General features: G+C 38.6%; 1 protein-coding gene across 1 annotated transcript in view; it reads left to right on the forward strand.

Moving 5' to 3' along the window:
• The window catches only part of ATXN10 (ataxin 10), a 74,838-nt gene that overhangs the window by 53,173 nt on the left and 9,319 nt on the right, over positions 1-12,346 (forward strand). Inside the window, exon 10 of the mRNA XM_058023440.1 lies at positions 4,835-4,898. Coding sequence (XP_057879423.1) covers positions 4,835-4,898 — 64 coding nt within the window. The remainder of the gene's footprint in view (positions 1-4,834; positions 4,899-12,346) is intronic.

A 12,346-nucleotide genomic window follows, 5' to 3' on the forward strand; every position in this document is an offset into this window, starting at 1 on the left:
TCTCTCATGCCATAGCTTCCCTTGTTTTAATACTACCAAATCTTTTAAATACATCACTGAAAGTCTTCTGCTTTCTTTGTTTCATTTGAGAGATCATTTAGTCTGTCTGGGATACTCTGATTTCAAGAGAGTATCTTCTTCAGGCAAAATTCTTAATCATAAGGGGGTTTTATTTGTAAAATGTGTGACTGTTGTCTCAGTAAAATTGCTGCTGAAGTAGTTTGTGACATTAGTTCAATTATGGAGCAATAAATTTGTCTGGAAGAGTGTGTGATCACTAGTGTAGAACAGGAATAAGGAAATCTTAAACAGGAGCATTTAGTGGTAATCTGTTTCTGTCAATGTCAGTGATTTTCAAAATCAGGATTTTTTATGGATTGTCTGGAATTCTGTTCCAAAAGAAAAGTTATTCTGATGTAACACAATATGTAAAACAGGAGAGAACAAAACTTTAAACAAACAAACAAAAAATATCCCCAAAAGATAACAAGCCCATACACACAAGCCACAAAACAAACTCTCTCATTTTAATTGAGATACTCATAAAATGCTTTTTTAAGCCTGACATGGAAGACAAAAATACTGTAGCCACCAAAACAATGGCAGCTTGCCAGACTGACTTGGAACTTCCTATTACAACAGTGATTAAAAAGGCTGAAAGGTATCATGTGATCTGTTATTCAACCTTTATCCCTGTATTTTTTCAGAACTTCAAAGTGAGAAGTTTTCAGTTTTCACTTTGTTTTAGAATTGAATACATTTTTGAAGTTTTGATGGTCTTGTAGAAGTTGTCTCTAGTCACATGAGAGACTAGAGACAACACTTAGTTTCCATCTAGTTTCTTTTTGGTCTGATGAAAGAAGATAAGAGAATTAAGAATCACTTTTATAGCAGTTTTTGGAAATCAGCAAACTAAGATTGTCTGATTACTGGGGTTTGTGGACTGAGAATAGAAGTACATTAATGCATACTGTGGTGTTGATGCAAATTTGTACAAATTCACCTGATTTGGAGGGCAGTGTTTAATACTGGGTGATGTTTAGCACCATTTTTCTCTTCTGCTGCTGCTGCCAGGACAGACAAAGCCTACCCTAGCAAGTATTGTGTGTTTCAAGCAAAATGAGTCTGTGTTGGACCTCACTTTATCCATGTCAAGTCACAGATCTAAACCATGCCAGAGCAAACAGCCTGCTTCTCATGGCAGCATCTATTTGTTGTGGCTTCTGGTTTAGGAGTTGTACAGGAAAGCTGCATTGTTTAAAAAGCAAATGTTCCAGCTGTGTTGCTGTCTCTTGTGGGAACCTATTCTGAATTCTCCAGTGTTTGTATTCTCAACTCAATGGCTGGAAACTCCTGTGTTTTACTCTTGGAAAGCCTAGTTGAAAAAATGATTCAGCAGCTGAGTTAGCCTGTTACCCTCTCCTCTCAGCTGGGCACTCTGCATATGCTTATTTTGGTTCAGGCCTGATGGTGTACTTGGAACCTTCATCTTCCCTTCCTCTTCCATAAGGCCAAAACCCTCTTTTTCTAAACTAGTTCTCTGAGGAAAGGTTTAGGGCATCACAAATGTACCCCACATTTAGATTCTAAGATTTATCTTTTAATTTTTTTTTTTAATCTTGAAGAACGCAGCAAGGATCTCTACATTTGGAAGAGTTGAAATAAACCTCATGTCTCTCTGGGAAATAATGCTGAAAGAGAGCAAATATTTTGAAATCAATGTAGCAGGAGCAGCAGATTTTTTTGCCCTGATTTCTGAGTTTCAGACATTAAAATGTTAAATACATGCTTCCCTGGGTGCTGAAGAGGTGGAAGAGTGTTCTGCAGATGTTGCCTTGGTCAAAGTGGACCTTGGAAAAACAAACAAAAAGCCCAAAACCAAGACTCAGAAATTAAATAAATGAAGTAATGTTTTTCAGTATCATGATAGATGCAGAGAAACCTGTTTGGGAACCTACAGCTGCTGTGTTCCTACTCTTACTGAGCCCTTCTGTTATTCACATTGAATGCTGGATCCTACCCAGATGTCTAAACACTCATTAACTATTTGTTAGGAGATCTTGGAGAAAAGTTGACTCTTGTGAGTCTGTTTGGTGTCAGGGTCTGAAGGACAGATTTCTCACTACGTAAGTCATTACGTGGTCTCCTGTGGTATGTTCAGGAGTAAAGCTTAAAAATACCTTTAATGGTGGCCAAAGACTGGCAACAAATCCCCAGTGTATATTTCATTGGAATCCTTTTCTTTGGCATAATTTAGCATTCTAGTGTGACTTTCACACCATATTTAAAATAAGATTAGGGTTTTGTGCAGTATTAACTCCTTCCCCAAGCCCTGCAGAGGATCACTGCAAAAGCTCTACTTGCTTGCTTACATTGAGCATTTCACAGACAGTTCTCTTCAAAGCAAGAACTCTGAAAGCAATAATTAGTTGGAAGAGTTTCCAGAGCACTTTCTGTTGGGCAGTGCAGTTCCAGTGGATCTGTGTAAAAGGTTGAGGTGTGACACAATTTCTCTGTGTTTGCAAAATGTGCTGGTTTAGGAGGAAAGGAGATGAGAGCAACAGGATTTGAGAGACTTTCAGCAGTGCAAGTGAGACACTGGGTTGGACAGTGATTCTTCTCCCTGGCTGCCTGTGGCACTCTTGTAGCACAGGTGGCTTTGCTATGTGCAGAGCAGTTGCTGAATTCATTACAGAGCACAAATTTTTGGTTGCCATAAAATGTTTTTTCAGTGGACCATTGGAGGTTCAGGAACAGCTGGCATGGACTGGAACTTTTCTAATAGTGGTTGCTCAGGATTTGACCTCTTCATCTCATGAGTCACTTGGAGTATATAGGTTTGTCTTGGGTAGGTGCATTGTAAGGTTTTCTTCTTGTTCAATTTCCCTGTGTAGTGAGTCATAGGTGACATTCCAAAGCTGGCATTGTGGTGACAAAAGCTGTGCCTAACTCCTGAAAATTGTGTGTACAGTTGAATTGTATGATGTTAAAGAAACTCCAAGGGGGGAGGTGCAATGCTGTGGTAATTAGCAACTTGTTTTTCCATGAAGGTATCACTGAGGCTGTGGTTTGCTGCTGCTGTTCCCACATAACTTTGAAGGAATCTTGTCATATTCTTGCAGTAACTTTTAGAAATGTTGATGGATCCTAATTAGAATTGTACTTTGCAAAATGCTTACTCTATTGAGTAGACATCTCATTTGAGTCAACCTGGAGCATATTATTGCATGGTTTGTTTCTGTTGACAGCACTTGATCCCAATTATTTTCTACTGGTGGGAAGTAGGAGGTAGCATTGCAGGCACATCAGAGTTTGGCTGCAGCCTGCACATCAAAGAACCAGCATTTCCCAGGCATGTGCAAGTGCTGTGTTGCTTAAAGGTCACTGCTTGTTCAAGCTTTGAAGTGTGATACTGTGCATGGTGCCTTTGGAGAAAACACAAACATTTAGTGGAAAGAATGGATATTTTTAAACTTGTATTATTAACTGTGTTTCATGTAGGTAAAGTTAGGCATGTTAGCACAGATGTGCAAGGTGGGTTTTAAGACCTAGCAGTGCTGTTTGCTTCTTATGCCTGTAAGCATTGCCTGTTTGTCTGTCACTGCTGCTTTCTCGTGTAGCTTGACACTCTGCAATAACATTATCTGGAAAGGAATTTAAAAGTGGTATGTGCTCATCTTTGTCTCTGAATTCAGTTTTATTGATCCCTAGGCTGTTTGGGATTTCCCATCTAAATCTGCTCAACTTGCCTCTCTTATCACAAAACTTGTGTTTCAGAAAGCTGATGATCCTGCAGTGTAAATTTTGAGATTTATTGTTTTCCTTGGTACATAAAAATGCATCTTGTTTGGGACAAAAAAGATGGAAGAGAGAACACCATCATCAAGCCACGGCCTAAATTGCCATTATATTAAATTCCTTTAACTAGCAGTTCTTGGTTCGAAATTAAATTTTAAGAAATTAAAGAACTTAAGATTTGGACAAGTATAGCTTGGCTATCACAGAGTGCTTGAGGTTGGAAGGGACATGTGAAGCTATAAATATGCATGTGTGATGTTGCAGTGTACCTTAGGAGTGTACATAAAGTTGTTATGGAACATATTTCCATAAGATAATTAATGCTCCATGTTTATTGTTAAGACCAGCTTGTCCCGAGTACTTGGTGAAGTGTATGTTTATGAGTCTGTTAGGATTTTATGTTGTTATCTCATGCACACACACAAATGTAGCAGTGCAATTCATGAACTCCCATGTGTGTGTATGCACAAGGAACTAAAGGCACCAGATCTCACCTTTGCTCATTTGCCAGTAACATAAGGAACATTTTCTAAAAGGAAAAGCATCCATGGCTCTTACTTGATATAAAGAATTTGTGCTGTGTATGTACAAGTAACACATTGCTACTGAAGGTACAGCAGATGTGCTCTCATCCAAACTTGTGTGTGTGTAGGTGTATTTTTCGGCTTCTTTTTTTTCCTATTTTTTGCTCCTATTTTTTGTTTTTGATGGTTCTTCCTTATGGAAGCAAGCAGGAGATTTAAGTGAGCATAGCTTATCTGGCTCAGTGTGAGAAACAGAAAATACCTCAGTCAAACACTTGATAAATGAATATGAAATATTCTATTTCACAGAATATGAAATTAGAGCCCAGTTGTTACTGTTTTGTTATACCCATGCTGAAAACACCAGGTTTACTCTGCAATTCATGTTAGCACATCAAATTTTTTGATGAAGCAAACATCCCTGGTTTTTGTAAATTTTTATATATTTCTTGCATGAAACATTGTTAGTATTGTTGAGATGTCTATTAAATTTAACTTTTGGGGTTTTTTAGGTGTATGACTTGGATGGCATTTCCTTGATTCTGGACAATTGCAGCATTGATGACAACAATCCTTGTATCCTTTACAAAATAATTCTGTTTATTGAATATGACTCACAAGAAAAGGTGTGGGAGTTTCATGGATTTGTGCCAGCATTGCTTTCACAGAGTATCTAAGTGGAGCTGGCCTCATGAGCTTCTAGGTTACATTTAAATGGCTGAGAAGTGAACAAGGGCACAAATAGGCTTCCATGAACTGGATTCTGAGTAAGTTAACTGTGGTTATATTCCATTTCCTAAAATAATAAATATTACTGGTTTGCAGGTGCCTATTCAAGGAGCTGTGTCAGAAATCTGAATTCAGACTCTGGTCATTGTATCAGATTTTAGAGCTTTTGCTTCCACTGAAATCTGCTCAGGAAACTGAAATAAGTACCTCATCAATTCTCTACACATGTTAAATCAGATTGGGGAGCTTATTCTAAGCACAAAGACAAGGCTAGGAAGCTGTTATGAAAATCTGTATAGTTGAGAAAATAAATTATGCAAATTACTGAAATGTTGGGGAGATTTTAATGTAAATGACATTGTGCTTCATATTACAGATTTTTTTCCAGGAATTTAATAGCTGAAACTTTCAAATATAGATTGCTATTATAGGGAAGTAATCTTATATTGAAGATAAGTAGTTCTTAAGCAGAGTTATCCATCTCTTCAAGTAATTCAGGTGTGTTCAGTGACTGAGCTGTGATTTTGTGTCATCTAATCATTAGCTCTTTGTAAGTTTCTGATAATTGCATCTGGAAATCAAATGTCTTTCCTGTACAGAGTCATGTCAGCTTTTTTATACTGAACACATGAAATAGGTTTTCAAATGATTATGTAAGAAAAAGCACATTCTCTTTAACAAAAGGAGTAGTGAAAATGTTTCATATTCTCCCAGTTGTGTCCTGCAGAACAACATGTACATATAAATAAATCCTAAAATGATGAAATAATGTAGATGATAGCACAATGTTAACAAACTGGGTGGAGGAACAATGGGGTGGTAAGTATCCTCTGAGTTATTCAATTTGATGCTTTATATCCACAAGTTTTATATCTTCAGTATTCCTGCACTTTGAGACCTGACAATGCACTGAGTGGCAGAATTTTATTTCCATGGTCCAGATCTGGTAATGGGCACTGCTGGATGTGGTGGGATAGGCAGGGAAATTTACCTTTCCCTAAGTGGAAAAGCAGCCCTTATTAAACCTGGTAAGGAGTTTTTTGTCCCAGGTGACTCTTCTTTGCTGGAAAGCACACCTGTGCAACCACTTCTAGGATTAATCCTTCATTTTAGCTGTATTAGAAGAGGATAAAGTATGAGACTCTCAAAGGGTAGACTTGTAATTTATGGTCTCTAATGAAAGTAAAATAAAATACCAAGAGAGTCTTTACTGTGTTTTGAGCAAAGTGGAACTTCTTGCACTTTTGATACAGGCTGACATTTTATGGTATAGCCATAAACTTACTAGAAGATAAAACTTTGTTTACTTGGTTTTTAAAAACATAATAACACCTCTTAATGTGAGCTTTCCCCAGTGATCCATAGCATACAGCATTGGGGGATATGGAAAAGTGAGTAGCACATGGGCAGAGGGAGGACTGGCCTGCTGTGACAGAGCTTGTGCATCAGCTTCTGGATTGCAGCTCCTGGTGATGCCATAAGTTTTAGCTTTCATATTTTTTAGATTTGTACTGCCTTAGTGTGTGACTGAACTTTATATAGTGTTAGCAAGTTCTCTTCACAGGGTAGTCAGACAAAACAATCCTTTTGCAGCCTGAGAACCAAGGAAAACAATTACAGCTTTAGAGTCAAGAAGTGTGAAGAATGGCAAATTGAGGAGAACAGTCTGGGAGGATGGGACTTCATTACCTGAAGCTGCAGTTGGACAATTGACCCCAATATGTAAATGGATCAAAACTTAGAAAATTGTGAGAACTCGTGACTGCTCATCCATCTTGGGTCCATCTTGGGCAGAGCCACAACCAGGCTCTTGTTCCAGCCAAGGTGAAGGCCTTTGAAGGTCTTCTAATAAATATCTGCTTTATTCCTTTAACTCTATCTAGCTTCTGTTCCAGGCCAGCCTCTTTAGACATCACTGACTATGGCTCTGTTTATTGTTTTGACCTCTTGCTCTTCCAGGTGCTCTTGTCCTGCATGACGTTAATGCTCCCCTGCTTCTCCCCTGCCTCTAACATTCCTCATCTGCTGCCTTCCCAGCAGGTCACACACAGGGAAGCAGAGGACAAGTTTGCAGTTCAGATCTGTCCCTACTTTCATCTGCTTTGCAGTATGTTCTGCTGCTTCTGGACACCTGATGCCTGAATTCATTGCATAATGTTTCTCTGAAGAGATTTAGACAGTTTCTTTGCACTCTCTGTGTGCTCCAGTCCTGCCTGGCACAAATCCCAGAATCACTGAATGGGTAAGGCTGGAAGGAGCCACAGTGGCTCATCTGCAGTTTTCCAAGGAGGGGTGGAAAGCTGCAGGAAAGAGCTCAGCATAGCTCTTCACACACGGCTCCTTCAGGAAGTCATGTCCCGAAAGTTCATTTTGCATTCTTATTCCTAGTGCCTGTTTTTGTGGTTGCAGGCTGTGTTACTTGGATTTCTCCTTGGATAAAGCTGCCTGGAAAGAGTCTCACCTGAATCCTTTGATATAATAATTTCTTAGTAAGTCTTGGTAGATGCACATTTTAGTTGAATTTGCTTTGGAGTCACCCAAGCTCTACAGTCAAGATGTTGTTATGTTTTCTCCATTTTACTAGAAAAGTTCTGCCTTCAAATTACACATACAAGATTTCTCACCAAAAATGTGACTTTTGTGATAAAAGCAGTAGGATATTTTTCTGGATGGAAAAAAATAATTTCCCTAAAGTGTGCAATTTATCAGGGGATGCTGGACTGCCATGGTAGATGTTAAAGGAGCTCTTTATTACATTTGAGAGGAAAAATTCTTTGATAAATCTTTTTATTTGTAGCATATGGAAGTATACTGAAAGAGGAAATGGGTCTTCTCTTATCCTAAATTGAATTCCTTTGTAAACCTGTCATTACCTTAAAATTGCTTTCTTTGAGATCCTGAACAGTTCTTTAATGTGCACAGAAATACCAGGGAGTTTGTAGCTTACAAAGTTCAACTGATATGTTTGCATTGCTCTAATTAATTGTTTAAATTCATCTTTCAGTCAGAGTTTGGGAGAACTGTTATATTATCTGATTATATCTCAAGACCTGTGACTTCTACACTTACACTAGCAAACACGTTTTTCCTTCAGGATATTTCATGAGTAAAAACAAACAAACCACCACTCTCCTAGTTCCAGACAAGAAGATTATTATGGACAGTTAAAAACAAATTTACTGTAGCTCTGTAATTATTTGAATTGGTGTTTTAATTTTCCAGCTACTACAACTGTGCATGTAAATGCAACAGAGAGATGCTGAAGGATGCCTGGTTTTCTGTGGCTCTTATATTTTCAGCACAGGACAAAGGGTGAACAGAGTGAGTCTGGGGAGAAGCAGTTCATTAAGAGTTAAAACTTCAAAGAAGGTTTAATACCACTTTTTCTATACCTGGTAAATCTTCCATGGGTTGGCTGTGTCCTAGTCATAACTCTGCTTCTGTTTCAAAGGAAAGCTGGGTGTTTCAAAATGCAAGCAGAGTTATTTGCCTTTAGATTAAGGAGAGATTCCTGTATGAGCTAATCTTTATTTTTGAAAATTCAGTTTCTTGTTCTGCTTCTGAAAAGTGGGAACATCGTGCTTTACCTTTGTAACCTGTGCTTAAAAACAAATAAATTCAACCTGCTAAAGGATAGCAGAGTGGGTTGGAGATGCCTATCTGGGTAATACCAGTAAAAAATTTACTCCAAATCCTGCTTTTCAGGTTACTTGTGTTGAAAAGGTGTTCTAAATTCAAATCTCTCCTGTTTTGCTCTCTGAATCATCATCTTCCTCATCTCTGACTGGCTCTATCATCAGACAAGAGCCCTTCCTTTTGTTCTTGCTTTTACCGCATCCTAAGCTCTTCCTGCTCCCTCCAGCTTCATTTCTGCCCTTTCACAGGTTCCATTTCCTTAAGGTAAACATGAGCAGGGAGGGTCAGCCTGTCCTGATCAAAATACTTTTGACCCCAATCACTCAAAAAAAAGTTGCTTATGAGAGGCTTTAAATAAATTGACCTGTTTGTTATTGAAGACTTTGCAGTTTACCTTAACTAAGCTGCTTCATTTTTCACTGCTTCCTAACATTTGTGCTCATGAGTAACACACACAGATGTGCCTTTTTTTGCTTTTCAGTGTCTGTCCATAGAAATATTTATTACTATTTGGGGGGAAAAATGTTATCCAGAGTACTGCAATATAATAGCTGTTAGTTAGTGGTAAAACTTGAAAGTCAGAAGTGAACTGCAGTTTTGAAGATGGCATAGTCTTGTTTTTTCAGGCTGCTTGCCAGTATTACCCTTTTGAGATTCTTAGATGTGTCTCAATAAATTGATTTTGTGAATGTCTGGATTTAATCAGAATGACCTTATGTAAGTATCTATTTTATATAAACTGTTAATTAACACAGTTTTCTATTAGCCAAGAAATCAGTTGTACAGGAAGAAAATGTATCCTGCTATGAGGATACATATTTATATATATGTGTGTATATACATATGTATGTTATATATGTGTTATATAGGAGTAAAAATTTTCATTTCTGAAAGGAAAAGCTTGATATGGGAAGGAAAAGGTTGATATGAATTGCCATACACAGATCCCTAAGTATGAATAATGGATGAAAATGTAGAAAGAGTAAGGTAATTTCCAGATACTCCTTCCAAAACTGCTTCTATTATATTCAGTCATCTGAGAGGGAGATTGAAAATACTTTTGACTTTATGGCAGCAGCAAGTATAATTGTGGTTCATGAAGCTGGCTAAAGCTGGAGGAAATCAAGTTGCTATGGTCTACAACAATGGCAGTTTGTTTTTTGCAAGGTGCCAGCAAGGACTTTTGGGGTAGCTGACAGACATTTTTATCTAAGTTGCAGAGTGCAACCTTAAACAGACCACATGCTGTAAAACAGCCTCACCACTGAATGGGAGCCAGTAGAAAGCAAAAATAGGAGAGTGAGTTGACTTTTTGGAGTGAGCCATCACAGAGCTGAGTGTTTTCATGCACGTGTGATATCCCATGTGTGTTGCTGAGAAAATACAGCACAATGTCACTTCAACAATGGTTGCCTTTCTTTGGAAAGCTCATTTCAGGCACTGACTGTGCATTATTAAGAAGCTTGATGTGACCTATTTGATTCTGTATTTTTATAAGCATACATAAAATCATGTTATTATATGGTCACTGTAAAGGACCCACTGGTGAGAACTGTAATGGTCTCCTCATGCCCGGTCAAGTTCTGCCCACTTGAACAGAATTTCCTCCCAACCCAGGAAATGGAATTATCATTTTCCTCCTCACAGTGACACTTGCTTTGCTGCACAATTTGAAGGCTACCTAGTAAAAGGGAGAGTGCATTCTTTGGTAGAGATAATAATTTTGCATTATTGTTGGTTGCTCTGTGTCATCCAGGGATGAGAGAGAGTGCTGCAAACATCTTACTTTCTATCAACCAGTACTGAATGTGTCACTGTGAGTTAACCAGCAGTGTTGAGGTCAGCAGTGGAAGAAGGGGACTTGTCAGGATGGGTTAAGAACATAAATTGGTTGGCCTGAACCCTTCATTGACAGAGCCAAAGGCAAAATAAAATAACAGCTGAGTGGAAGCCAACTCTAACTCTTCTCACTGGCACAGGCTGCCCAGAGAAGCTGTGGCTGCCCTATCCCTGGAAGTGTCCAAGGCCAGGTTGTAGAAGGCTTGCAGCAACCTGGGATAGTGGAAGGTGTCCCTTCCCATGGAATTAGATGAGTTTGGAAATAAAAGTGGAGCTGGTTTGCAACTCAATGAGCTTTAAGTTCCCTGTGATTCTTTTCTGTGATTCCACCATAGGTAGAACTAGGAAACCAAGAAGTTGCTATATTTCCATGCCCCAGTTCAGACCAATTCCATTCCTGTGTGCTGAGAATTGTTTTTAAAGAGAGTGGAATTGTTTTTAAAGAGTGGAGAGAGTGAAGGATTCCTGCCTGGTGACATATGCACAAACCTGAGCTCTGTCTGAGTGTAATTTTAAGGTACAGGGAAGAACTGGTCAGACCAGAAGCTGGAACAGGTACAAGTGTGGTTATTCATTGAGCAAGAACAGCCTGAGAGGGGCTTATTTCTTTCACCTTATTCAGTAGATGAACTCCTGCCCTGTTCTGCAAGCTGCTGTGAATTCTTTGTAGCTGCATTTTGTCAGTGGCTCAGGGAGACCAGGGGGCCTGTAGGGTTTAGGAGGGAATCCCTCAACGTTGTTTCAGGGTGGGGCTTTAGCAGGCTGTTTTCTGGAGTGATTCCCAAGAGGCTTCAGCCAAGCAGCGATTTCCAAACACCACGTGTGGTTGTACTTGGGAAGGTCACCTGCCTACCAGTGCCTGCTGCTGTCACTCTCTATCAGGGCTATTTTTTACACTCTTGAAAGAAACATTACCGGATTATCCAGTCTTTTCTTACATCAGCATTAATTGACCAAAGAGATCTCTATTCCAAGTTGATTTTTCAGTATATTGCCTAAAGTGTCCTGAGTGGGATTATTAAAAAGCTCCACAGGGGGAGGAGCTGAGCGCTGCTCCTGTTGGAAGGGGCACAGGAGGATTTAAACCTTGTTTTAAATCCCACTAAACATTGGCTGCACATCCCAAGAGTTGGGATAACATAGCTTCCATGTCTTATCTCATTGTTTATCTTGTGTGGATGCTTCAAACTCTTCAGGGCAAAACTCAGTTAAAGGTAGAGAACCAAGGGAAAGACCTACCACATTAAGCATATTTGGTAGATCTCAAGTATTTATTGCTAGAAAATGTTTATTTTAAAATAGAAACAAATATACCAGATTTTCTTGTGAAATGCATTACATTACTAATTCTTCCACAGTGTCTTTCACACTGTTGCCCAGGAAAACTTTTCTCCTGTCAAATGTAACATTCTCCTCAAATGAAAAATACTTCAGACCACAGAAAGAATGCAGTGTGCAGTACAGAAATATATACTCTGAGAAATTAAGGGACTTAACCTTTTTTGTCTTCCAAAAATGACCACAGATCACACTTTGTGTTTTATCATTTAACAAAGTTACAATTTCTAAAGATATATTTCAGTTTGCTGATTGTGTAATTCCTAAAATTATACAATTTTTAGAGCACTTCCAGGATGATTAAAATACTGAAAATAGTTAAAATAGTTTAAAAATATTGAACTTCAGAGTTTGGGGGTGGGGAGTGGTGTTAGTAATTTCCTTGAGAGTTTATGAAATACTAACACAAGTTTGTGTTTGTGAATATGTGAGATGTAATATGAATCTATTCTTCAGTATCTCCTTTCTTCCCAGCTATCACT

This window comes from Melospiza georgiana, chromosome 4 (genome assembly GCF_028018845.1).
Source record: "Melospiza georgiana isolate bMelGeo1 chromosome 4, bMelGeo1.pri, whole genome shotgun sequence".
NCBI lineage: Eukaryota > Metazoa > Chordata > Aves > Passeriformes > Passerellidae > Melospiza > Melospiza georgiana.